This window comes from Protomyctophum parallelum (genome assembly GCF_964188405.1).
Source record: "Protomyctophum parallelum genome assembly, chromosome: 12".
NCBI classification, from domain to species: Eukaryota; Metazoa; Chordata; class Actinopteri; order Myctophiformes; family Myctophidae; genus Protomyctophum; species Protomyctophum parallelum.
In genome coordinates, this window is record NC_139712.1 from 37,226,266 (window position 1) to 37,250,704 (window position 24,439).

The following is a 24,439-nucleotide window of genomic DNA, read 5'->3' on the forward strand; positions in this document are numbered from 1 at the left end:
CAACAAAAATATTTTGTTTAACTTTAATTAATCGGCTCATAATATCGGCTATCGGCTTTTTGATTGTCCACTAATCGGTGATCGGATATATCGGCCAAAACCCATATCGGTCGATCACTAGTACCCAAGTTAGTGCTGCACACGATCTAGTAATATTGTATCATGGCCAAAAATGGCAGTTTCTCATTTAGTGTGGCAAAGGAAAAAGCTTACAGCACCTGGTATTCCCAGGCGGTCTCCTATCCAAGTACTAACCAGGCCCGACCCTGCTTAGCTTCCGAGATCGGACGAGATCGGGCGTGTTCAGGGTGGTATGGCCGTAAGCAACAGAAGTTGGGCCCGTCAGTCTTTTATAGCCGACAGCGGCCCCGCGCGTGCACACAAGGAAGGGAGAATTACAATGCCCTGCTGTGGTGTTTATTCTAGTTGGGCTGGCCTGCTAAAGGTTAGAAGTGGCATTTGTCAGCAGTACCCAAGTTTAGTGTTGTCGAAAATATCGATATATCGATAAATATCGATTCTGAAAAATTAAAACTGTTCGATATGACTTTTCCATAGTATCGATACTGGCCGGCTCCGTCCTCCTGTTTGTTGAGACATGCTCCGCAGCGCACACACAGGCTCAGAAGGGAGTACAGCCCCCTCCAAACTGAGCCTTGAGGGAGGGGAGGGGCCGTCCTGACTCTCTCAGACAGAGCGCACAGCCTGCAGGCTGCGCAGCACTCAGTCTCACACTACAGACATTGTCGTTCTGTGACAAGTTCTGTCTCCTCGCTGTGTTAACTTACTTCTTTAACTAGCTGGTCGCTCGTATTTCTTTATGTAATCCGATGTACACGGAGAGCTAAAGAGGACAGTTGCCAAACCTGCATACAATTACATCCTACTTGTTGCTGTCATAGCGATAAGCTAACTAGCTAAAGCTATCAACAGTGAACACAATATAGCTAGGCTAGCAAGCTAACGTTGCAATCGGTTGCTGTGTGTGTGTGTGTGTGTGTGTGTGTGTGTGTGTGTGATTCCCGATATTAATAATACTACTAATACAAATAATAATAGTTTGAGTAGGCTGGCCTTAGACAGGATGCATTGAATAATATCTGAATAGATTATCAAACTTTATTTATTTTGATTTATTTTTTATAATTATAAATGATAAAGATAGTTATGAATAAGGAATAGAAACCAAGATGTTGTGGTTGACTGGTCAGAAAGAAATTAAATGTTGTGCTTCACAACTTTACTTTTATGTGCAGGCCTGGCCTACTGGTTTATAATCCATAGTTATTATGTATAATAATTATAATAGGCCTAATGATAATACAAATGTTGAAAAAAATATGAAAGTGCATAAGACTGCACAGCTTTTATTTGTAATAAATGTTAAACCCTCAGAAATCGCTGTGGTTGCGTGGTATAGAAAATGGTATCGAAATATCAATACTTTTCCAAATATCGTATCGAAGTTGAAAATCCAGTATGGTGACAACACTACCCAAGTTAGTGCTGCACACGATCTAGTAATATTGTATCATGGCCAAAAATGGCAGTTTCTCATTTAGTGTGGCAAAGGAAAAAGCTTACAGCACCTGGTATTCCCAGGCGGTCTCCCATCCAAGTACTAACCAGGCCCGACCCTGCTTAGCTTCCGAGATCGGACGAGATCGGGCGTGTTCAGGGTGGTATGGCCGTAAGCAACAGAAGTTGGGCCCGTCGGTCTTTTATAGCCGACAGCGGCCCCGCGCGCGCACACAAGGAAGGGAGAATTACAATGCCCTGCTGTGGCGTTTATTCTAGTTGGGCTGGCCTGCTAAAGGTTAGAAGTGGCATTTGTCAGCAGTACCCAAGTTAGTGCTGCACACGATCTAGTAATATTGTATCATGGCCAAAAATGGCAGTTTCTCATTTAGTGTGGCAAAGGAAAAAAGCTTACAGCACCTGGTATTCCCAGGCGGTCTCCCATCCAAGTACTAACCAGGCCCGACCCTGCTTAGCTTCCGAGATCGGACGAGATCGGGCGTGTTCAGGGTGGTATGGCCGTAAGCAACAGAAGTTGGGCCCGTCTGTCTTTTATAGCCGACAGCGGCCCCGCGCGCACACACAAGGAAGGGAGAATTACAATGCCCTGCTGTGGTGTTTATTCTAGTTGGGCTGGCCTGCTAAAGGTTAGAAGTGGCATTTGTCAGCAGTACCCAAGTTAGTGCTGCACACGATCTAGTAATATTGTATCATGGCCAAAAATGGCAGTTTCTCATTTAGTGTGGCAAAGGAAAAAGCTTACAGCACCTGGTATTCCCAGGCGGTCTCCCATCCAAGTACTAACCAGGCCCGACCCTGCTTAGCTTCCGAGATCGGACGAGATCGGGCGTGTTCAGGGTGGTATGGCCGTAAGCAACAGAAGTTGGGCCCGTCGGTCTTTTATAGCCGACAGCGGCCCCGCGCGCGCACACAAGGAAGGGAGAATTACAATGCCCTGCTGTGGCGTTTATTCTAGTTGGGCTGGCCTGCTAAAGGTTAGAAGTGGCATTTGTCAGCAGTACCCAAGTTAGTGCTGCACACGATCTAGTAATATTGTATCATGGCCAAAAATGGCAGTTTCTCATTTAGTGTGGCAAAGGAAAAAAGCTTACAGCACCTGGTATTCCCAGGCGGTCTCCCATCCAAGTACTAACCAGGCCCGACCCTGCTTAGCTTCCGAGATCGGACGAGATCGGGCGTGTTCAGGGTGGTATGGCCGTAAGCAACAGAAGTTGGGCCCGTCGGTCTTTTATAGCCGACAGCGGCCCCGCGCGCACACACAAGGAAGGGAGAATTACAATGCCCTGCTGTGGTGTTTATTCTAGTAGGGCTGGCCTGCTAAAGGTTAGAAGTGGCATTTGTCAGCAGTACCCAAGTTAGTGCTGCACACGATCTAGTAATATTGTATCATGGCCAAAAATGGCAGTTTCTCATTTAGTGTGGCAAAGGAAAAAGCTTACAGCACCTGGTATTCCCAGGCGGTCTCCCATCCAAGTACTAACCAGGCCCGACCCTGCTTAGCTTCCGAGATCGGACGAGATCGGGCGTGTTCAGGGTGGTATGGCCGTAAGCAACAGAAGTTGGGCCCGTCAGTCTTTTATAGCCGACAGCGGCCCCGCGCGCGCACACAAGGAAGGGAGAATTACAATGCCCTGCTGTGGTGTTTATTCTAGTTGGGCTGGCCTGCTAAAGGTTAGAAGTGGCATTTGTCAGCAGTACCCAATAGTGATAGACCGATTATCGGCTTCGATATTCATGATTTTAATTAATATCGGTATCGGTGCTAAAAACAAATAATCGGAAAGAAACGACCGATTATTATATTTCTCATGAAATATACCAAACCAAACATGGTAAAACAACCACTTTCATTGAAAATCCGGTTTTGATAAAACTAGAACGGTGCCCGTAGGGCCTCTACAGCCCATTGGGCACTGACCTACTTGGTATGATGCAAGTTGTAAATGAATGCCCCACCCAGATATTATGTCTGTCTCCCTTTTATGCCCATATATGGAGTTCTTTGTAAGGCATGCCCAAATAGGGAGTATATGCTGCCAGCTTGTGGAGTTCTGTCTTGTATCAGGTCCAAATATGGAGTGCTGTGAGGTCAGAACAGGCCAGCTCCATATATGGACGCTGGGCATGGGCCCGGTCCAGATCCCAGGCAGAGGCCTTTTTGGCGCGGTTCTGGACAATTACATACACACACACACACACACTTGGTGCATTCATAGATAGATCGATCGATAGATAGATATTGAAAATTATATATATATGCTGCTACAGTACATGTTTGCACTGTAGCAAAAAAAAGCTGCAATTGATGGAGGGGGAAGTGTTACTGAAACGATGTTGGTGCTTCTTGCACCAACAAAAATATTTTTTTTAACTTTAATTAATCGGCTCATAATATCGGCTATCGGCTTTTTGATTGTCCACTAATCGGTGATCGGATATATCGGCCAAAAACCATATCGGTCGATCACTAGTACCCAAGTTAGTGCTGCACACGATCTAGTAATATTGTATCATGGCCAAAAATGGCAGTTTCTCATTTAGTGTGGCAAAGGAAAAAGCTTACAGCACCTGGTATTCCCAGGCGGTCTCCCATTCAAGTACTAACCAGGCCCGACCCTGCTTAGCTTCCGAGATCGGGCGTGTTCAGGGTGGTATGGCCGTAAGCAACAGAAGTTGGGCCCGTCGGTCTTTTATAGCCGACAGCGGCCCCGCGCGCGCACACAAGGAAGGGAGAATTACAATGCCCTGCTGTGGTGTTTATTCTAGTAGGGCTGGCCTGCTAAAGGTTAAAGTGGCATTTGTCAGCAGTACCCAAGTTAGTGCTGCACACGATCTAGTAAATTTGAGAGTTCATAATTTTACCTTAGAAAGTTTGATTTTCCCTTTTGCCCTAGGCTTTATATACTGGGTGACCCAAAGCAGGTTGCTCATTGTGATTATGTAGATTTCATCCTCATGGCTATCATGATTGGTAGACAGATTTTGATGAGGGGTTGGAAAGCGGCGGGGAGTCCCTCGTTTCAAGAGTGGTTTGTGGAAATTGGCAGGGTTGCGGCATATGAAGAAATCGCATATAGGAGGTCTGACAGACAGGAGGCATACTTTGGTTAGACATAGCATTGGTCCGTGTTAAGACGACCGGATTAAGTTTGGTGAGGTCTGCGTTAAAACGACCGCATTAAGGTTGGTGAGGGGTGCGTTATTATAAGGGTTGGGAGAGTGTTAAGGTTAGGTTTAGGTATTCTGCCCCGTGGGAGGTTCAAGGTTTCTTTATTTTTGTCCCCCGAAGGAGAAATTTGTCTTGGACCCCAAGGACGCGCCCTGCAGCATACAGATACAGGTTAGGGTTAGGGTGAGGGTTTGAGATATATATCCGTAAATGGGGAGGATATATAATGCATATTGCTGTCAGCGATCCCAATGTGGTGTGAGCGCAACATACTTCTTTTCGTCTTTTTCTTTCCCTGGATAGTGTTTAAATTGATATTACCCAGGTTCAATGGCATTGTCTTACTTTCTTTTTCCCCCGTTTGTATTGTCATTTTCATTTTTATGTCTTTATTGTATTGTATTGTAATGTATTGTATTATCTTTTTCTGTAAAAGTTTGGTATTGTAGTGTTGTAGGGCCAATATGCCTTTCTTATGCCAGAAATACGGTACAACAAGCTCACACATGGGCTGTCTTGTTTACTCACCGTTTGTTGACATTGATTGATGACTCTCGACGAATGCAACCGGTTGATTATGGCAGGACAGAAGTTGTATCGTGGGTGAGTTATGTGTAAAAGTTTCAAGTAAACGGGGCAAACAAAAACAGGCTCCAGAATCCAGACAAACTAAATAAAGGTTTCAAACAAACAAGCGCAGGGTTCAAAATAAACTAATAATTCAATAATAAAGTGTGTGTTTGTGCGTGCGTGCGTATGAGCTGTTGAAAATCTGTATCTCTACTGGTGTCTTTCCACACACAGCTGTGGGCCTGTGGCATAATTAAGGCAACCGGTGGGGGCGCTATTTAGTCAAAAAACATTATATGGGAATATTATGGGAATTGTAGTCCAATTGTAGTCCATGACGACATCACAGACACTTTGAAATACTAAAATATCTAAAAACACATATTACCCACATAAAAAACCCCAGGAAAGTGTTTGTCTCCAAAACATAATTAAAATAAGATTTGGTTGCAAAATGGGTGAAGTGGCGCATTAACAGGTTATTTAATTAGCACTGACCTGTGGGGGATGGTGGTGAGGGACGCTCCTCTCCTCCAGGCTCCAGGAGGCCTCCACCTGGGTGATGTTAGTGAGGAGCACCGTGGCCTGGGCCTCCTCCCCCACACTCAGCAGCCCCAGGTCCAGGCTGGGGACACTGACAGTCACCTGGGGACCCTGGCCAAGTGCACATAAAGCTCATATTATAGAGTGAAACACATCCCTAGAAACATGAATCTGCACAGTATTATAAACCAGTGGTTTGGCATGTTCATGTCAAGGACTACCCAATTCAAGTGTATTGTCCTGCGGACCTCCATCTGAAAGATTCTGTGCCAGGGACGCCCATAAGAAAATATTTGTGTTGTAAAAGTAGTGGTTCACCTAAAACATGACTTATTTTCTATCAATTGCACAACCCATGAAGCCTTGAATTCATGGGGATTCCTACACCAATCATCAAATAATTGGCTCAGGAATGCAAACAAGGTTGAACTACTCCTTTAAGGTTTTTCCAAAGTATTTAAATTTATTTTAAAAAGATCCAAATGTTTTGAAAATAACCGATCTACAAGCTCACGATGCAACGCATTATGAGCATGTGGTATAACATATGGTGCAACTTGTGAAATGGGTCCCTCACTGGCTCTTATACCTTGAAGGTGACATCCATAGCCAGAGTGACAGGCGTGTGGTGATGTTCCACATGACACAGCAGCCTGGACACAAGCTTCTCTGGTCTGCCTCCGGTCACCACCAACTCCAGATCCACACACTCGTTCATCTCTGAACCAAAGAAATCACACACGAGTCACCCAATAAACTTTAAGTACCTTCATATACAGTACGTGTAAATGAGACTGTTTATGCATCATATCTTGGTATAATGTGCAATATACCTATTTCGCCAGTGGAGGGCACTACTTCTATTATGTGGCAGTCACTCATCCTGTCCCAGTGAAAGCAGATGGAGGACTTGCTGTGATTCCACATCTTCCACACAAAGACACAACAAGAGAATATGACTGAGTGATTTCTGAGACCATCTCGAGTAGAACGAAGCATTCATAAAAATGTTAAAATGACTTATTTTCTGTCAATTACACAACCGATGAATCCTTGAATTCATGGAGATTTGTTTTGTTTTTGTTGCATGAGCCAATAATTTCAAATTATTGGCTCAGGGGTGTGTAATGTAATTTTGGGTGAACCACTCCTTTAATATCAGTAAACTGCCAGTGGCACTGTGGCCTACAATAATACCCTGAATTTCCTGTGAGTGGTTGTGCCGATGAAGAGCTCTCCAGGGATGTGAATGGCGTAGGGCTCCAGTAGGACCTGGTGGGCCTCGGTTGATCCCTTCACCTCGATTTCCATGACGATGACATCGTTCACCGCGCTCTGGGGCTGTGATGACGAGCTAGAGAAGGGGAATGCAAACAAATAAGTTGAACAAAATTATATACTAATACAGTGTTGTTCAAAAAAAGCAGAGAATAGCTGATCTACAAAGCTTGTATAGTTTTGCTAAAAATAAATTATGTACAAAATTAGAATGTTTTTGAAAAACTTTCCTTATGATGGCATGCCCAGAATAGCGACACCAGGTATAAAGTGGTTAAGATACCTTGAGAAAACTCAACGTGTGATACAGTACAATGTTGGTCTTGTTTGACAGCACTATCGTTGGATTCATGTAAATGTAACAAAAGCCCAACAAGTTCCTATCACACAAAGATTTGGCAGACCCCCTGTTGAAGACCCCTGCTGTACAGTGTTGAAGGACTTACCCAGTCTCACTGTACTCCGAGGGCAACTGTGGGATATCCCTCAACACAAGGTGACAGACACTGTGGTGATTCTTCAGCTAAAGACAACACAGGGAGGGAGCTGTGAATGATGTGTGTGTGTGTGTGTGTGTGTGTGTGTGTGTGTGTGTGTGTGTGTGTGTGTGTGTGTGTGTGTGTGTGTGTGTGTGTGTGTAATGCAAAGAATGTTTAGTAAACACTTGTATTATGTGTACAGTACAGTACACGTACAGTTTTTAGACCGTGTTGAAGGACTGTTTTTAGACTCTGTGGAAAGACAGTTTTTAGACTAATTTCCCAAACAGTGGACCGGGACCCATTTTTGTGTCACACAACCATTTTTATGGGTCGCAACCGACCCACTGTGCCCCAATAAACATGACTTCTTGCTAGCAGCGTCCACTTAACGGTACCTCTTTGGGGAAGTAGGTAAACAAGAACTCGTGGTCCTGCCCGGCGTCCAGAAGGCCCACTGTGGGTCTGACACAGAACACGTCATCTGTGGCCGGGTGGAAGTGGATGTGGGAGGGCTCCGGGGCCTCCCCTGGCAGCAGGGCATGCAGGTTGGGCTGCATGATCTGCCAGTGGAACGGCAGCTCCAAGTGACTTTAGAGAGAGAGAGATGGAGGAATGGAGAGGCACACAGAGAAGTCTCACAGATCAGTGGCTCTCAAACATTTCAATGTCAATTACCCGCCCAAATTGAAAAGATTTTGTGCCGGGAGGCGGGACCCCCATTAGAGAAGATTTGTGTTGTTGGAATTAAAACAAAATAACCCTTTTTTCAAAATCTTTCAAAAATAGCAGATCTACAACATTGGCAAATTTTGAATAGCTGAAGCTCGAATAAAATTGAGGTTGCTGAGCAAGAGCATTGTGTGGGAATATTTCTCCATGAATGGCCAACAGCTGTAATATAAAATATGGTTAAATATTGCTAGTGGCTCCCTGGAACCCCCTCAATGACCTCTGTGGCGGTACATAGACCACAGAGTGACTCCAGCCCCGTCAAGATGGGTCTGAATGCCCAGGCCGTGGCGTAACGGTCTGGGCACCTGACTGGTAATCCAGTCGCAGTGTGCCGCGGGTTCGACTCCCGAGCCCGACACGGCCTTTACTGCATGTCATCCCCCCATCTCTCTCCCGTTTCCTGTCAGCCTACTGTCTGTCCCTTCAAAAATCAATAAAAGGCGTAAGCCGCAAAAAATATCTTAAAAAAAAAAAAGATGGGTCTGAATAAGAGCAAAATTGCCAACATGTGAATATGATCTATTCATATGAAAGAAAAGCTGTGTGTGTGTGTGGGAAAGAGAACTTCCTCTTGTCTGACAAAGTTTCATATGCACATTTGAGCGTGTGCTTTTTCTATGCGTGAGTAAATCTGCTATTTTTGTTTTCTTTTGTTTTATTTATTTTTACGGGTGTGATTTTTATTGTATTTATAAATCTTCTCTTCTGGTTCCTTGGCACAAATGATTTTCAGATGGGGGTAAGCAGCCACATACATATCAATTTGGGGGTCGTTGACATGAAAACTACTTTAGTTACTTTCCAGCGCTGAACCAAACATACGTGTTGTTCCTAATGACAAGCGTCTTGTGCTGCAGAGTGTGGGGATTACAGGGCCCAAACCGGACGCAGTGCTCGGCTGTGAGGTCGTGCAGCTCTCCCACAATGTGCTGCTGTTGCTCACCAGATACACACACTAGGTCCAGAGCAATCAGCTGACCCTCGCCTGACACACACAGTCACACACACACACACACACAAGAGTCCAATGAATACACTTTACTACACCATTATACTACAGCAGTGGTTCTCAAACTGTCTTTAATTTGAACCCATTAAGTGACGAGGCCGATTCTACAAATTCCTTCTAAATCAGTAGTTCTTACAATTTTGAGATTTTTCAAAAAACTTCAAAGAAGCACAAATGAGCTATATCAGATATTTTTGAATAGCCAACGCAACAATCTAAAATGGCTTTCAGAAAATAGCAGATAATGTACAAGCTCACTTGTGACTTTGTGAGCTTGTACATCAGCTACTTTTGAGTGTGAGAACGGCCTTATTATGGACTAGCATAACAAAAAATAGACAACTCCATGCTTCTTCACCTTGGATGGTTATGTCTTTAACCTGGCAGTTGTCACACACAATAGTGAAGACCTGAGAGCTCTTTTCAGCGTTGGTGGGAAAGAAGACCACCTGGATAGCACAGCACAATAAAAAAGAACAGGGGCCAGTAGAGAAGACATATAAATATTAATTGTATTTGAGCTAAGTCGGGCATCAAGATGTGCGAGGTTGCTAAACTCAGCAGCATAAAAACAGCCCTATACAAAGCCACAGTGCAGTAATGACATTTTTTTGGACACTTAGTTATTGTCTCAAATCAGCCAGCCTTCATGATTTATTTATTCTACTTAGCCTAGTTGTTGTCTCAAATCAGCCTTCATGATTTAGAGGGATAAACAATTACCTCATGAACAGAAATCCAATTAATGCAATATCACGTATATACCGATAACGCATTTGGCAGGACAATTTTAAGACTTTAAACATTTTTTGCATCGTTACGGGCTGCACTTGGGGCCAGATCTGGTCTACCAACTGCCAGTAATATCTGGTAAATAATTTACAGTATCTGACTGATAGTCCCACATAGTAGGCTATATAATATCTAAATAGAACCCCCACCTGAAGCATGTTTATTATACTGTTATCCATGTTGAGAATGAATTTTGGATGAATAAATTAAAAAAAAACGTTTCACAGACCTTAAACAATACACTGTTTCCTCCATATCTACGAGGAGACCTTGAACAATGAATGAGCTCTTGTTTGAAAAGGAGTACAGTTTTTTTTAGGGGGGGGTTGACCAAGGTGGACTACTTCTCCTGACATCACAAAGTGGATCAACTTTAGTTACTTATTGAATGTTGGGGATGGGGCAGATTTAGCGGTTCAAACATATTTTTCCAACATTCCAAAAATGGGCCTGATCCGGAAAAACTGGCCTAGAGCAGTGGTTCTCAAAGTGGGGTCCGGGTACCCCTTCAAGTTCCTTGGGGTGGTTCCTGGGGGTCCCCAGCCACATTTGTTAATAAAGTGTCACTGTGTCACAATCATTTTAACCATATTTTATACAAAAGTAGCAGATATAAAAGCTCATATGAGCTTGCACATCTCCTATTTATTTATTAAATTCTGCAGGCTTCCTTGGCCCAAACTCTTTTCAGTTGTGGGTCTGAGGCCAAATACATACATCTCTGCATGGGGTTCCTATAGAGCGGAGCCTCTAGTCTAGTCGATGTTGTTTTTTTACATACTTTATTTAGATTTATTTTGTCACATACAAGACACAACACTAGTCTAGTCTAGTTAACTGTTCAAACATTCCATTCTAACTCACCTCCACTGAGGCCTCGACAGAGGTGGCCTGACCAGGCTGCAGCTCATTCTAACTCACCTCCACTAAGGTGGCCTGGCCAGGCTGCAGCTCATTCTAACTCACCTCCACTAAGGTGGCCTGGCCAGACTACAGCTCATTCTAACTCACCTCCACTAAGGTGGCCTGGCCAGACTGCAGCTCATTCTAACTCACCTCCACTAAGGTGGCCTGGCCAGGCTGCAGCTCATTCTAACTCACCTCCACTAAGGTGGCCTGGCCAGGCTGCAGCTCATTCTAACTCACATCCACTAAGGTGGCCTGGCCAGACTGCAGCACATTCTAACTCACCTCCACTAAGGTGGCCTGGCCAGACTACAGCTCATTCTAACTCACATCCACTAAGGTGGCCTGGCCAGACTGCAGCTCATTCTAACTCACATCCACTAAGGTGGCCTGGCCAGACTGCAGCTCATTCTAACTCACATCCACTAAGGTGGCCTGGCCAGACTACAGCTCATTCTAACCACCCAACTCACCTCCACTAAGGTGGCCTGACCAGGCTGCAGCTCAAACAGTGAGGGGCTCACTGCGAACGGCGGCTGCTCCGCGAAGCAGGCAGTTACCACCGACTAGAAATAGAAGGAAATGACAAAACCGACCATTAGTGGTCAAGCACAACACGTGACCGCAAAGGATGTTGGCTCATGTATTTTGGTATCACAGGGTGGTGATTAAAGCGTAATGTTATGTTTCTCGGTCTGCAGTGTCATTGCTATGATGCAGCAAGTTTGCCTTAGCCTCGAAGACCTTGCAGGCTTATGCAAAGGCTAAAATGTAATTTTGTTAGCATGTTACAGTATGTAGACAGATGCCAGACAGAGAGAGAGAGAGAGAGAGTTTATCATCAGTCTAAATAGTATAATATATATAAGAAAAAATAGCGTCCTGTGGAGATTTACCCGCAGGTTAGAGGCTGGCCACTGACTCTTGGGTATGATGCAGAAGGTACCGGCACTGAGGCCATCGTTACGGCACAGAAGCTCCACGAACTTCACCCCTCCTACCAGACAGTAGCCACATTCCAGGACCCTGGGCACTGCAGGGCGTTCAGTAAACAAGTCAATAATACATCATGTGATAAGCGGATAGCAGCGACAAGATTATATCATGCATAGCAGTGGTTCTCAAAGTGGGGTCCAGGGACCCTCTGGGCCCTTACAGGTTTGTAAAGGTCCTCACGGCGGGTCCATTTGGTTAGATTTGTACACGCTCTGGTTAGGGTAAGGAAGTATAATGTGTGTATTTTTGCAAGTTTGTTAAATTGTATGTATTGTTATGTGTATAAGGGTATACATGACATATTTTTCATTTTATTTTATTTTCTCAACTCCTTTTGTTGGTACAAGATGGTACAAGGACGTTGACTCACGGGTGAGTACTGGAGGAGGTCGCCGGGCCTTGATGGGCACCAGGAGAGGGTAGCGAGCCTGAGTCTCCACCACTATGAAGTCTTCATATTCTGCGAGGGAGTCTGGAGCGAAGCGCACCGTGTACTTACAGCTCATCCCTGGGGCGACGACGCCACCCACGCCGGGGAATCTGCCTGCCAGACAGCAAGCAGCTCACTGTTAATCTTTTCTCCTTATGTTAAATCGGTCTACATTCAGTTTTGAACAGCGCATCATCACCCGACACTTAAGTGTCTGTTACAGGTGCTACCAGTATGGCCATACAGGTTCAGGCTGTGGCACGTGAATGCCGCAAACCACTGACTGCATTCCATTGAGTGCATCTGTAAAAACACTCTTGCATCACTGATGACCATTTATGGTATGGCCTATTTAGCAGGATTTCCTCACTAGGATGCAAGGCGGAACTCACCCAGACCGATGGAAAAATATGGAGTGTTGGGAGGGATGACTCTCACATGGCGGCTAGTCGCCGTCAAGTTCTTCAGCTGCACTGTGGTCTGAAAGGAAAGAAGAATGACAGAACAAAAGACAGAACATTAAGTGATGTCAGGAAATATTAATACGCACGTAACAAGACAAGGCACCCATTTATCTCTCTGAATTGCTGAAACCCTATGTTCCCATACGGACCCTTGTCCTCCGACCAGCTTCTCCTGGTGGTTCCAAAAACCAGGCTGAAGCTCAGAGGGAACCAGGCTTTTTCAGTTGCAGCTCCCAAGCTTTGGAATGCCTCATAAAACAAGCCCCCATTCTTCATGGTGTTTAAATCACGCCTCAAGTTTTATCTTTATTCTTTTCCAAGCAAAGCATGAGTTGTTTTCTGATGTTTAACCCATTTAGGCCTGACGTCGAAATTAAAAAAATGTTTTCTAAAATACCTCATGTTTCTGTATCAGTGGTGCTAAATATTTCATGTCAAGGACCCCAAAAATGCGCCACATTTTCACGATTTTTCAAAAATAGCAGATCTACAAGCTTGTAGCACGCCACTCGGTGGCGCGGTAGCGCTCGCTACTAGTTTTTATGGAAAGGTCTGCTTTCATCCCTCTGTGACCAGAGTTCTCCAGGGTTCTGTACTCACCCCTTCCTTTTTTCCATAAAACTCTCTTATCGCTGTTATGCTGGTGACACTCAACTGTTTTACTCCTGCCCTCCCTTTGCCACACAGGTTGAACAGCACATCAATGCATGTCGGGCTGACATCTCAGTGTCTTTCTACCAACTCAAGTAGTAGACAATATACACAAATTCAGTAGGTTATAGAGCGCCGAAGTCCTGACATCACTCGCTCGTCCCCTGTCTACAATTCAGTAGCAGTAACAATAGCGTTTTCTCTCAATCAGTTGATTCTTCATATCCATGAGTGAAGCGGCCTGGATGATTTGTTTATTTTTCAAACACAGTTCTTATATGAGGCGATCTATGGGGATTACAATGCAAATAAAAAGTAGGCTACGAACCCGCGGATCTGCGCCCTCTACCTATATTGACGTCAGACTTCGGTGCTCTATTGGCAGCATTATTGTAGACCGATCTATATGTGACGTTTGCCTGGTATCAGACAAAACATGAACTTACCTCATACACTTGACCGACAGTATAGCTAGTGAAGACCACTACTGGTGGATTTGCTAGAAAGACAGGAACAGGCTCGTTTGTGGAGCTGTCAGGGAGACAAAACGAAACAGGGCATTTAGTATTAAAGATAATCACACAGGTAAATAATGCATATAAGAGGTACAGTACTGTAAGGTGGGATACACGCCCATACCTGTATTACAGCCATGGCATAGTGGCCATGGCCAGCCCATGACAGCCATGGCCACTATGCCACGGAACGTCACACAAAAGTAGACTTAAAATAGTCAGACAAACATCTTTTTACTGCACACTAGCGAAACTAAAAAGTTTGCTTTGGACTAGCCCTGAAACATGACATGATGAATACGAGAGTCATGAACCATGGCTAGCTTTGGACGAATGACGTAACTGTTCTTTGATGGAGCAGTAGCCTACTGGAGCCATAGCAGTTCACAGACTCCACACTGCTGTAAATCAAGTGTGCATGCTTACCGTGCTACGTGCGCTCACAGTCACCGCTCAGGTATAAACAGTTGTTGTTGTTATGCAAAGTAGTGGCCATTTTAATTCGGCACGGTACTTCACACGGTGTGAGGTGGGCGCCAGCCGCGCTAGTAAACCTAGACCACTGGGTATTACTCATGGGGGAGGGGGTGGTGGACTGGTCTTGGTGGTGACTACCTGACTTCTCTTCCGTTCCGTCCCTGTGCGTGCACGTAAAATAATTACTGGCACCAGGACCACGGCGTGGTACTGCGTTCTACGAGCATGACACTTAGATTATAGGCATGACACCATAGATATATATAAGAAAGCCTGAATACTTTATATATATCTATGGCACCACCTGTAGATAGATCGACCACTGTCTTTGATTCTTCTTCTTGAAATTTCCGGCAGACTAGATGCCTTCCGGCACATTGCTGCCTCCCACTGGTCGGGAGTATACCTCCTTTCTGTCCATTAATTATAGATAGATAGATAGATAGATAGATAGATAGAGTTTTTATTAAAGTGTCCTACATCATAAGATGCCCAGCCCGCACGGGCTTACAAGACACTCACAAAATTGTACATATATAATAATACATATACACAAATAGACAGTTACTCATGGATACATCGTTCTCCAACGTAACTGCCATGCTTTCTCTATACATTTTCCAAAAACAAAAACTTCATTACTGAACAACCAATTTAACATAAAACACTCAAACATCCAAAACAGATCTGGGTTCTTATCCTGAATTTTTTCAAATAAAACGTCTCTTAAATCATGGTATATATTATAACTCCTATAATAGCAGTCGTGTTGCTGCCATGAAATTGAGCACCGCTTTTATACAGTCTTTGCCTGGTTACTGTCTTTGATTGAATTTCTGTATAGAGGGTATGCACGTGACATCATCATCAAACCTGCATCAAACCCGGAAGTTATGCGGGATCGCCTACTGAGCTAAGCTACTGAGTGGCAAAAAACTACTTTCTGGCCTTGACAGCCCATACATCAAAACAGAAAAGTCCAATATGCTTGCATTAAACAATGTTAAACTCACTTTGCCACTCGATTTGCCATTCACTTTATGCATGCGCATACCCTAGTCTATTCTTATGGGGCAACATTATTTATTCATTATACTGAATTATATTACTGATTTTCTTTATTTCCTTCAGTAAGCTCAGTAATTCGGCACAGGGCCTTTTAAATTAGCCCCCCAAAAAAAGTCTCAAAATAGCAAAAAGATATCAAACTTTAAATCTACTCCACCTCCCTCAGATTTTAACACAATTAACTCCCTGAGTCAAAGAGACTTATTTCACATGATAGATTTGTATCACAGCATGTGAAACAATCTCCAGCATTTCAAAAGACGCCATGGAAAGAGATCTTGTTATAACAAGTAATGAAAGATGGAAGCTGTATCTTAAAGCTATTCCTGTACTAAACTTCACTCAATAGAAGAGCATGCAGATCGAGAGACAAAACACAACCACCCCAATTGTATAAGTTATAAACTACATTTTTATTTACCGGCATGTATTTTGTTCCAGAAGAATATGACTGTGGCATCAACACTCCTCATAGTCCATAGGCTATACGTGTGGAATATATATCCCCTCTTTTAAAAGGTGGCGAGTAGAAATTACAGACAGGTTTGTGAACAGTATGTAGTAGTTTCAAAATGTGGAAAAAGGAGATAGCATGTAACAGGGCAGGAATTCCATGGCCATCGTGCTGTCATATTTTGGCCTATTTTGCTAAATGAATAGCATTTTGAATGAATTTATTCATTTTATACTACAGGTATGTGTTGAAAATCAAATCTCGTTAATCCCTTAAGTGGTGGTTTTGCAGTGGGCCTTGGTACCATAAAATAAATGGACTGAATGAAAGGCAGCAAGTTTCCCCTAAAATGATGACATTCAAGAACTAACTAGATAAAGTGCCAATCGGCACAGGTCTCCACCAGGATTCTTCCTCAGCCTAGTGGGAATATGCGTGCACAGTTTCATCGCAATCGGACGCTGCGTTGAGGAGTTGTGGCCATTTGCTACTCCTGAAAACTGTAGGAGGCAATCGTGGCCAATCAGGATGGAATATGAGAAATCAAACAAACCTGTCTTGATCACATGACTATGGAGATCTTGTGTACCGATTTGCGTGAAATTTGGATAAAATGTGAAGGAGTAATAATAGAAAATGTGTTTTACATATGTCGGCCTCCTGGTGGCGCTATAAAGAGCAGATGTGAAAAATTCCAGACAAAGGTTTTTCCTTGGCCTCTAGGGAGTTGGCATACAAAGTTATCCACAGATCCGTGCAGTTAGAGGTAAAAACACTTTTGGGCCAGTTATAGCGCCACCTTGAGGCTGAGTTGAAATTGTTCATGTGGCATTTCGTCCTCGGCCTAGTGGGAATGTGGGTGCACACTTTCACGGAAATCACGCGATGTGTTCATGATTTGCAGCATTTTGTTTGAAACTGAGCACTCCTGTGAATTTTGGAAGCCAATCTTAACCAATCAGGAGTCTGAGAAATCTGAAAGACCGGTTTGGTTGAATGGCTCTAGAGAGACTGTGTACCAATTTGCGTGATGTTTGGACACAATCTGTAGGTGTACTGTGCAAAAACTTGTTTTGCACAAAGCGGCCTCCTGGTGGCGCTATAACAGGCCGTTCTGGAAAGTTTGGGGCAGAGGTTCATGGTTGGCATCCAGGGAGTGTGTGTGCAAAATTTGGCATCGACCGGGTTAACGGTGGCCGAGATTAGCTGCTCACGGACGGACAGACACACGGACGGACACACGGACGGACGGACGGACACACGGACGGACGGAGTGCAAAACATACTCTCCCCCATGCCTTCGGCTGGTGGAGACAATGAATACTAATGTACACGCATACAGTGAGTAGATACACACACAGGTAAACATGGAAAATGCACACACACACACACACACACACACACACACACACACACACACACACACACACACACACACACACACACACACACACACACACACACACACACACACACACACACACACACACACACACACACACACACACACACACACACACACACACACACACACACACAAAAAACATATATAGCCGTTATGCATGGCTGCTGATGTGAATTAAGCTTAATTACATTAGCTTTGACATGTTACGTACATATTCAATGCAACCAATGTTAACATAACAAGTTTGACCAAAATAAGGAAGGAATGTCAAGGGTCAATTTGTCATTAAAACAAATTGTATACAATATGTGCTGCAGAATGCACAAAGAGACATATGTAGCATTCACAGGGGTATTTTCTCAGCAGCGATAAAGCCTGCCCTGCATGCTGACAAGACACAACTGGAGAATAAAATACGCCACCAGAGTTGTGGTCAACAGTGTGTCAGTAGCAACAAGAATCGCCCTCTTTGTTAACTAAAACCCTCTCTGTGGTGGAAAGTACAGGGGTCACATTTGTCCGTACACGGACAAATGTGTTATTTTGATCATAAGTAACAACCACTTACTGAATGTCAAGTCTCCAGGTTTTCTTCTGAATAAGTATGACAATGATCTATTATTACACTATGCTATCTACATTATCTGCTATCTGCTATTTTTTAAACGACACATTTTGAACAATTTGAGTACTTTTACTTTGTTACTGTAGGTATTTTTTTACTTTGATATATTCGCTGCTTTTACTGGGTATGTGCTTGTTCCACCACTGGAGAACAAACGCCTAGCTTTATGAACCATATCCTGATCGCATGATATGGCTTGTTTATGCAGCCAGAAGGCCTCTCTTCATCAGTGTCCAAATCCCGTGGAGAGGACATCATATTTGCAAATAATTTGTAGCAATGATATGCTTGGAGGATTGGATTGACATGGATGCCATAAGGCCAAAAGCAGAACATGAGCAGGTAGTATCAGAGATCCATTTGAAAGTCAATTTAGTTAGCATGGTCAATTTAGGTAGTAAAATCAATTTAGTTTAGTAAAGTACATTTCAGTTTATACTTTCTAAGACAGAAGTAAACCAAGCCTGTTTCTGGCATTCATATACAGTATATCTATCTCTATAGATATTGGTCTTCCTAAGTTCCCACATTATTGGCCTACACACATACTTTCTGATATGAATAATAAACCATCACACGACTTCGCACTCACTATGGTAAATGACACTGATCATCCCCTCAACCGTCACTTTACAATCATTCAATCTGGGTGGAGTTATGGAACTTTGAGATGCATGGGAAAAGGTTTGTTTTAGCCGTTTGGTCCACTCAGCAGCCACTGCAGCACTAAACAAACTGCCTCGCTGACATGTTGGTTGTATGTATACAGTAGGCCTACTGTATGTGTTGTCTTCATGTTGTGTTGTATTTTTTGATTGTGTTGTTGAACAGGCTTGTGAAATGAAATATCTCTCTGGGACATAATAATAATAATAATCCTTGCATGTGTGTACGTGTGCGTACCTGTGTGCGCACACACACACGCACACACGCACGCACACACACACACACACACACACACACACACACACACACACACACACACACACACACACACACACACATGCACACAAACTGTGAAGAGTGTATTGTGTAGAAGCTTGCAGGACATTGAAAATGTGACAGTCAGATGGCAGATTGTTGTGGTCCTAAGATTTGTCTGACGCCAGCGATTCCACTCCATGTATTGGGATGTTGCATTGTGTCTGGCCTGGATACCAACACACATCAATCATAATGGAGTCTCGGGACCATTATTCATCAAGATTATGAATAGATTTATGATTGAGGAGATTTCATTCCTCACACAAGTATGTGTGCAGTGAAATGCTGGTGTGGCATACTGTAGGTCTAGTGTTCATGCTATAGCATCTCATTTTTATAAGCAGATTATTAATTTAAAAAAAGAAAAGACAATCTGGGCAATCTCTGGCATGTTTTGATCTCGTTTGATCCGTGAGTACTATTGACACTTTTTATATCTCTTATTGCACCTTTAGAGAACAACTTAGCAGAAAATATTTCCACTGTGAAACTGTATTTTTTATTTGGTGTTAATAAGCTCTCAACTACTATAATCTATAGGTCAGATACAGTATAATGTGCCCATCATTACAACAACACCAGTGGTAACACGATGAGGAAGAACTTGCCTGCGGTAGGAGAAATGACATCGTGCTGGGACTATTACTGTCACGATCATGTTACACATCATTACTTTGGCACAAAAGGTGTGCCACTGCTCAGACTAAGGGGAAAGGCTGCTTGTATTTGGGTAGCGATACGAGAGAAGGATTACCTGAGCGTATGCTTTTGTGTTCAATCAAGTGTACTGTACATATGAAACCCTTTTCTATATGATACTGTATATGACCCATGGTGATGTCAATATGTCATGATTGGATCATCATAGACACTATGATACTGATGGTAAAAGGGCTGTAGCTGTATCCAGCATCAAAAACATTGTTCTGTGTAGCAGAGTAACCCTGCCAGAAGTTCCAGGCTAAAGGACCCTAGCTGAGAGAGAGATGAAGACTACATTATATGAATTGTGTTGCAGATTAAGCCTTTCCAAAATTGCATAGATAGTGGAATATCTATCGAATGTGTATACACTATAGATTGTTAAGTCATAAAGTGCTATTTAGGTTACATAAGTTAATTGAGCCTATAGCTTCATAGAATTGTTTTCAAGCACTATGATCAGTGACTCGTGCTGCGAAGTGTTTCGAGCTTGTAGATCGTCTATTTTTGGCTAAAGTTCCCCTCAGAATAGAGACGCTAGGATTCAAGTGGTTAATATAAAAAACAATATCCTATCACCCAAAGATTTGGCGGACCAAATCTAGACAGTAACTCTGAGGACCCCATAGGGTTCCCAGACCCCCTGTTGCAGAACGCATGCACTAGAACTCCCTTGGTCAGGGGCAATTCCACTTTGCCAAGTATAGATGTTTTGTTTCCCGTGTTGAGACTCCAGGTGTAATCACAGATCAGTAATCACAAATTACAGTACCTCTGATCCAGCAGCGATTCCTTCCCCTCCACTGGCTTCTCAGCTCTGTTGATGCGAGGGAAGATGAGGGACTTCCCTCCCGCTTGCACGTTCGGGGGGAGGAATCGGGGGTTGAGCAAGAAGCGGTGTCGGTCCTTTAGACTCTCAAGTATGTCCCCCTTCTCTGCCATGTTCGTTGTACACAGCTTATTAACCAACTTTGGCCTGGCACGCACCCGGGTAGGTTCCTGAAATGCAAGGGAGGTGAAATATAGATTGGGAAACAACTGACGCCCTCCATTTAATACTGTAGTGTCTCACTTAATTTTTGCCCAAAATATTCAAGCTTTTACCAGAATTCTTAGAAACGTGTTACTGTTTGATGTTTTTTAAATGTTATCTTACATTGGTTCTCTTTAACCTGTAAGAAACATCATAATTCATGTTATGCATGTTTTCTAATCAATTTAAAAACATAGTCACTGTTATCTTGACTGCTCACCTCACGGGGTGTTTTACCCTTCATGTCAATGTCTGAGCTAGCGTCCAGGGTCAGGGTGGACTCGGAATTCTCCTGGTTAAGGTTGCCGTTTTCTGCCCCCGGAATCAGTGTATAATCGTCATCCTGAGGCTCTCTGCAAACATGCATTTCGTAAGTGAAAGTAGGAATTGCATAGTGAGGGTCGGACTTCACTGAAAAGAACAAAAGAAAACAGTTAATCAATGTTATAGGGATGTTAGTCAATATATTACAAATTATATGTCATATAAAGCGAGGCAGCAACCTGCGGGTGCTTCCACAAGTGGAGCTGGCTTCGTCAGGTAGTCCTGAGGACAAATCAGATTGTTCCTTTTGAGTAGATCGTTGTCCACACACCTCACAAATGCTGATCTGGCTGAAGAATTAAGGGATGAAATGACAGAAGCTTTTTAATGTCATAATAGGCGAGCAAGCATTTGGCAAAAATAGGCAAACATCTGCACACAGCGGAACTTGATGTGTGCTTGTAGATCCGTCACAAATATTTATTATAGAATGAGAATACGTGTGCATAACATTTTATCTTGGCGTTCGGCTCTGCTACATTTTTCCTCCCTGCTCGGCACAATTATACAACCATCATTAACCATTAAGAGCAGGGAGACAGATATACAATAACAACCCCCCCATGGGGAACAGAAATAGCAGAGCCCACCGGCGGTGCTGGGGTGGCGGTGGGAGCAAAGTCAGCAAACAGTGCATAACAACACCAGGAACGCATATATGCAGAGGAAGGAACGCAGGAAGAATCCAGATTTAGGTGAGTCTGTTTGCCAGATTAAGAACATAGACCACAGCTGTCTCTTCTTCCCAAATATCTTCAGTGATACTGATACAGCACACTACAATACAACTCTTAGGCAGTGTACTATAGTATCGTACAGTACATTTATAGCAGAGATCAATATAAAATACATGAATCCATAAGTCAGTTTGCATCTCACCTGGAAGGATCCCCAGCTGCTCATACGTCTCTCCCACCTCCTCTAACATTCTCTCGTGCACTTGGTTTTCCTTGGCTGTGGCACGAAGCCGTGCCTGTATTATATGGTTCTCCAGCATATCTGCCTCTTTTATACGCTGGGTGTATTCAGTATGGGCCTGTAATAAAATTAATAAACACATAGTAGTATATCCTTTACATTGTAAAATGTACACTATTGTCTTTGATAGGTATTAGGTATGCGTATGCTACATCAGTGGTCCATGTCAAGGATCCCCACCTAGTATTAGGCCATATCCCCATTTGAAAAGATTTTGTAGTATATATTGGAGAAGACGACTATGCTGAAATATTGTTAAGAGTGGTTTGCAAACTTGGGAGCCAAGTGACACCCAAGGGACAGAATCCCAAAGGGTTTAGGTATTGAGAAGTAGATGATGTATGTATGCATGTTAGTTTGTGATAGAGTTAGATGTTGTCTGTTTTATAGCCTGGTGAGTCATGTATCAGTCAAGGTAATGTGTGAAAAAGGAAAATACAATTATTGAAAGAAAACAAATTAAAAGATTTTGACACCCATAAAGATTTGCCAATATTTGTAAAATAACAAAATAATACAAAAATGATATGGCCAATCTACACATTATGAGCTTGTATCGGGACCACTTGGAATCACGTCAAAGACCCATGGGGGTCCCTAGACCGCACTTTGAGAACCACTGGGCTACATGGACTACACCAGGGGTGAACCACTGGGCTACATGGACTACACCAGGGGTGAACCACTGGGCTACATGGACTACACCAGGGGTGAACCACTGGGCTACATGGACTACACCAGGGGTGAACCACTGGGCTACATGGACTACACCAGGGGTGAACCACTGGGCTACATGGACTACACCAGGGGTGAACCACTGGGCTAAATGGACTACACCAGGGGTGAACCACTGGGCTACATGGACTACACCAGGGGTGAACCACTGGGCTACATGGACTACACCAGGGGTGCGCAAAGGTTGGTCGCGATCTACCAGTAGATCACAAAGGCTGTGCAGGTGGTAGACCACATGACATGGCCCTAAAACATATACAATTTAAATAAAATAAATATAAACAAAAACTATTTCCATTTCCCCCCCATATATTTCCCATTCCAAGTGTGTTTGTCATGTTCTTTCAAATATTATTATTATATAATATATATATAGCAATGAGATCATATTTTTTGGTGGGTAGATCTTGTTGCGCTGGTTATTTTGAAATTAGCTCTCGAGTCAAAAAAGTCTGGGCAACCCTGGACTACACACTGTACCTGCTGGAGTTCTTCAACATATTTGTCATGGTAGTCACTGCCTCCCCTCTTCGTCTTGGCGAGGTTGGCAGATATGTCTCTTCCAATGACCTCTGTTGTGTAAAGGTCCTTGAAAATGCTGGCCAACACGTGAGAAACATCCTATATGATGGAGAGGAAATGTTAGGACGGTTAGCTGCAAAGGAAATGTTTGCCAGTATAAATATCTTTTAAATACGGTAACCAGAAAGTTTGTTTTTGTTTTTGTGTGATTCTAACCTGTGTTTTTTCTGAATTAGGTCTATGGCGGAGCATGGACATATCAAACCCTGTTTTGGGTTTTGTCTCAGATTCTTCCAGCACGGTTGCTGTAAAGTAGACTACAAGCATATTAGCACAGTCCCAGAGCTAGTATTTCCATCACTCATATTAGGCTATTGCATTTCATTAGCTGTTACAGTGTTTAGGAACACATTATAGCAAATAGAATTATCTTAAACCATTAGTTTGAGAGAAACATTCAGCCAGGCATTTATTAGCAATAAGCCTATACACACACAACCATGGTGGTATTTGGTCTACAATGAATAAAGAAATAGGCTATAACTACAACTTTATGCATATGCGCATTAAGTCAAAATTGTATATTTTTACTAAATGGCTTAGACACAAGTAGCAAAGATTCAGTGAGGTACAAAACAAACCTGTAGTAGGGCATTTTAAATAATCACCCTCTTGTTGCTTGTCAGCCATGATTGTAGACACTTGGTAGCCATAGCAACGGTCTCTTAAAGGCACATGCACATAGGAAAGAAATAAACATGAAAAGGGCTTGCCTGGCCCTGCACCAATTGTGGAAGAATTGTTGTAGGCTACTTCAATACAATACAGTAGCAATACAACAATGTAGAAATACAGCTGTTTGTTTGTTTGAAGTATTTATTAACAGTTTTCAGAATTACAAGTAGGCTACAAGTCCTGCAGAAAGTATACTTACAGTGAATACCAAAGGTTAATGTAAATCGCTCTGGATTAATGCCTAAATTGTAAATTGTAAATTGTAATAGTTTGGCAGAATGCAATACTATTTCATAATCATATTATTGGATTGTAATTAAC

The 24,439-nt window shown here is 43.1% G+C and overlaps 1 protein-coding gene across 1 annotated transcript in view; it reads right to left on the bottom strand.

The window, feature by feature from the left end:
- Window positions 1–23,710, bottom strand: part of dlec1 (DLEC1 cilia and flagella associated protein) — a gene marked incomplete at both ends in the record, with an annotated part of 52,836 nt that extends 29,126 nt beyond the window's left edge. The window contains 19 exons of the mRNA XM_083777775.1: window positions 5,777–5,932; window positions 6,411–6,541; window positions 6,655–6,748; window positions 7,019–7,175; window positions 7,546–7,622; window positions 7,977–8,169; window positions 9,136–9,298; window positions 9,681–9,771; window positions 11,494–11,586; window positions 11,917–12,053; window positions 12,387–12,560; window positions 12,839–12,926; window positions 14,008–14,092; window positions 20,564–20,790; window positions 21,045–21,235; window positions 21,328–21,438; window positions 22,028–22,184; window positions 23,342–23,482; window positions 23,600–23,710. Of these exons, the coding sequence (XP_083633901.1) occupies window positions 5,777–5,932; window positions 6,411–6,541; window positions 6,655–6,748; window positions 7,019–7,175; window positions 7,546–7,622; window positions 7,977–8,169; window positions 9,136–9,298; window positions 9,681–9,771; window positions 11,494–11,586; window positions 11,917–12,053; window positions 12,387–12,560; window positions 12,839–12,926; window positions 14,008–14,092; window positions 20,564–20,790; window positions 21,045–21,235; window positions 21,328–21,438; window positions 22,028–22,184; window positions 23,342–23,482; window positions 23,600–23,710 (2,577 nt within the window). The remainder of the gene's footprint in view (window positions 1–5,776; window positions 5,933–6,410; window positions 6,542–6,654; window positions 6,749–7,018; window positions 7,176–7,545; window positions 7,623–7,976; window positions 8,170–9,135; window positions 9,299–9,680; window positions 9,772–11,493; window positions 11,587–11,916; window positions 12,054–12,386; window positions 12,561–12,838; window positions 12,927–14,007; window positions 14,093–20,563; window positions 20,791–21,044; window positions 21,236–21,327; window positions 21,439–22,027; window positions 22,185–23,341; window positions 23,483–23,599) is intronic.
- Window positions 23,711–24,439: the final 729 nt, after the last annotated feature.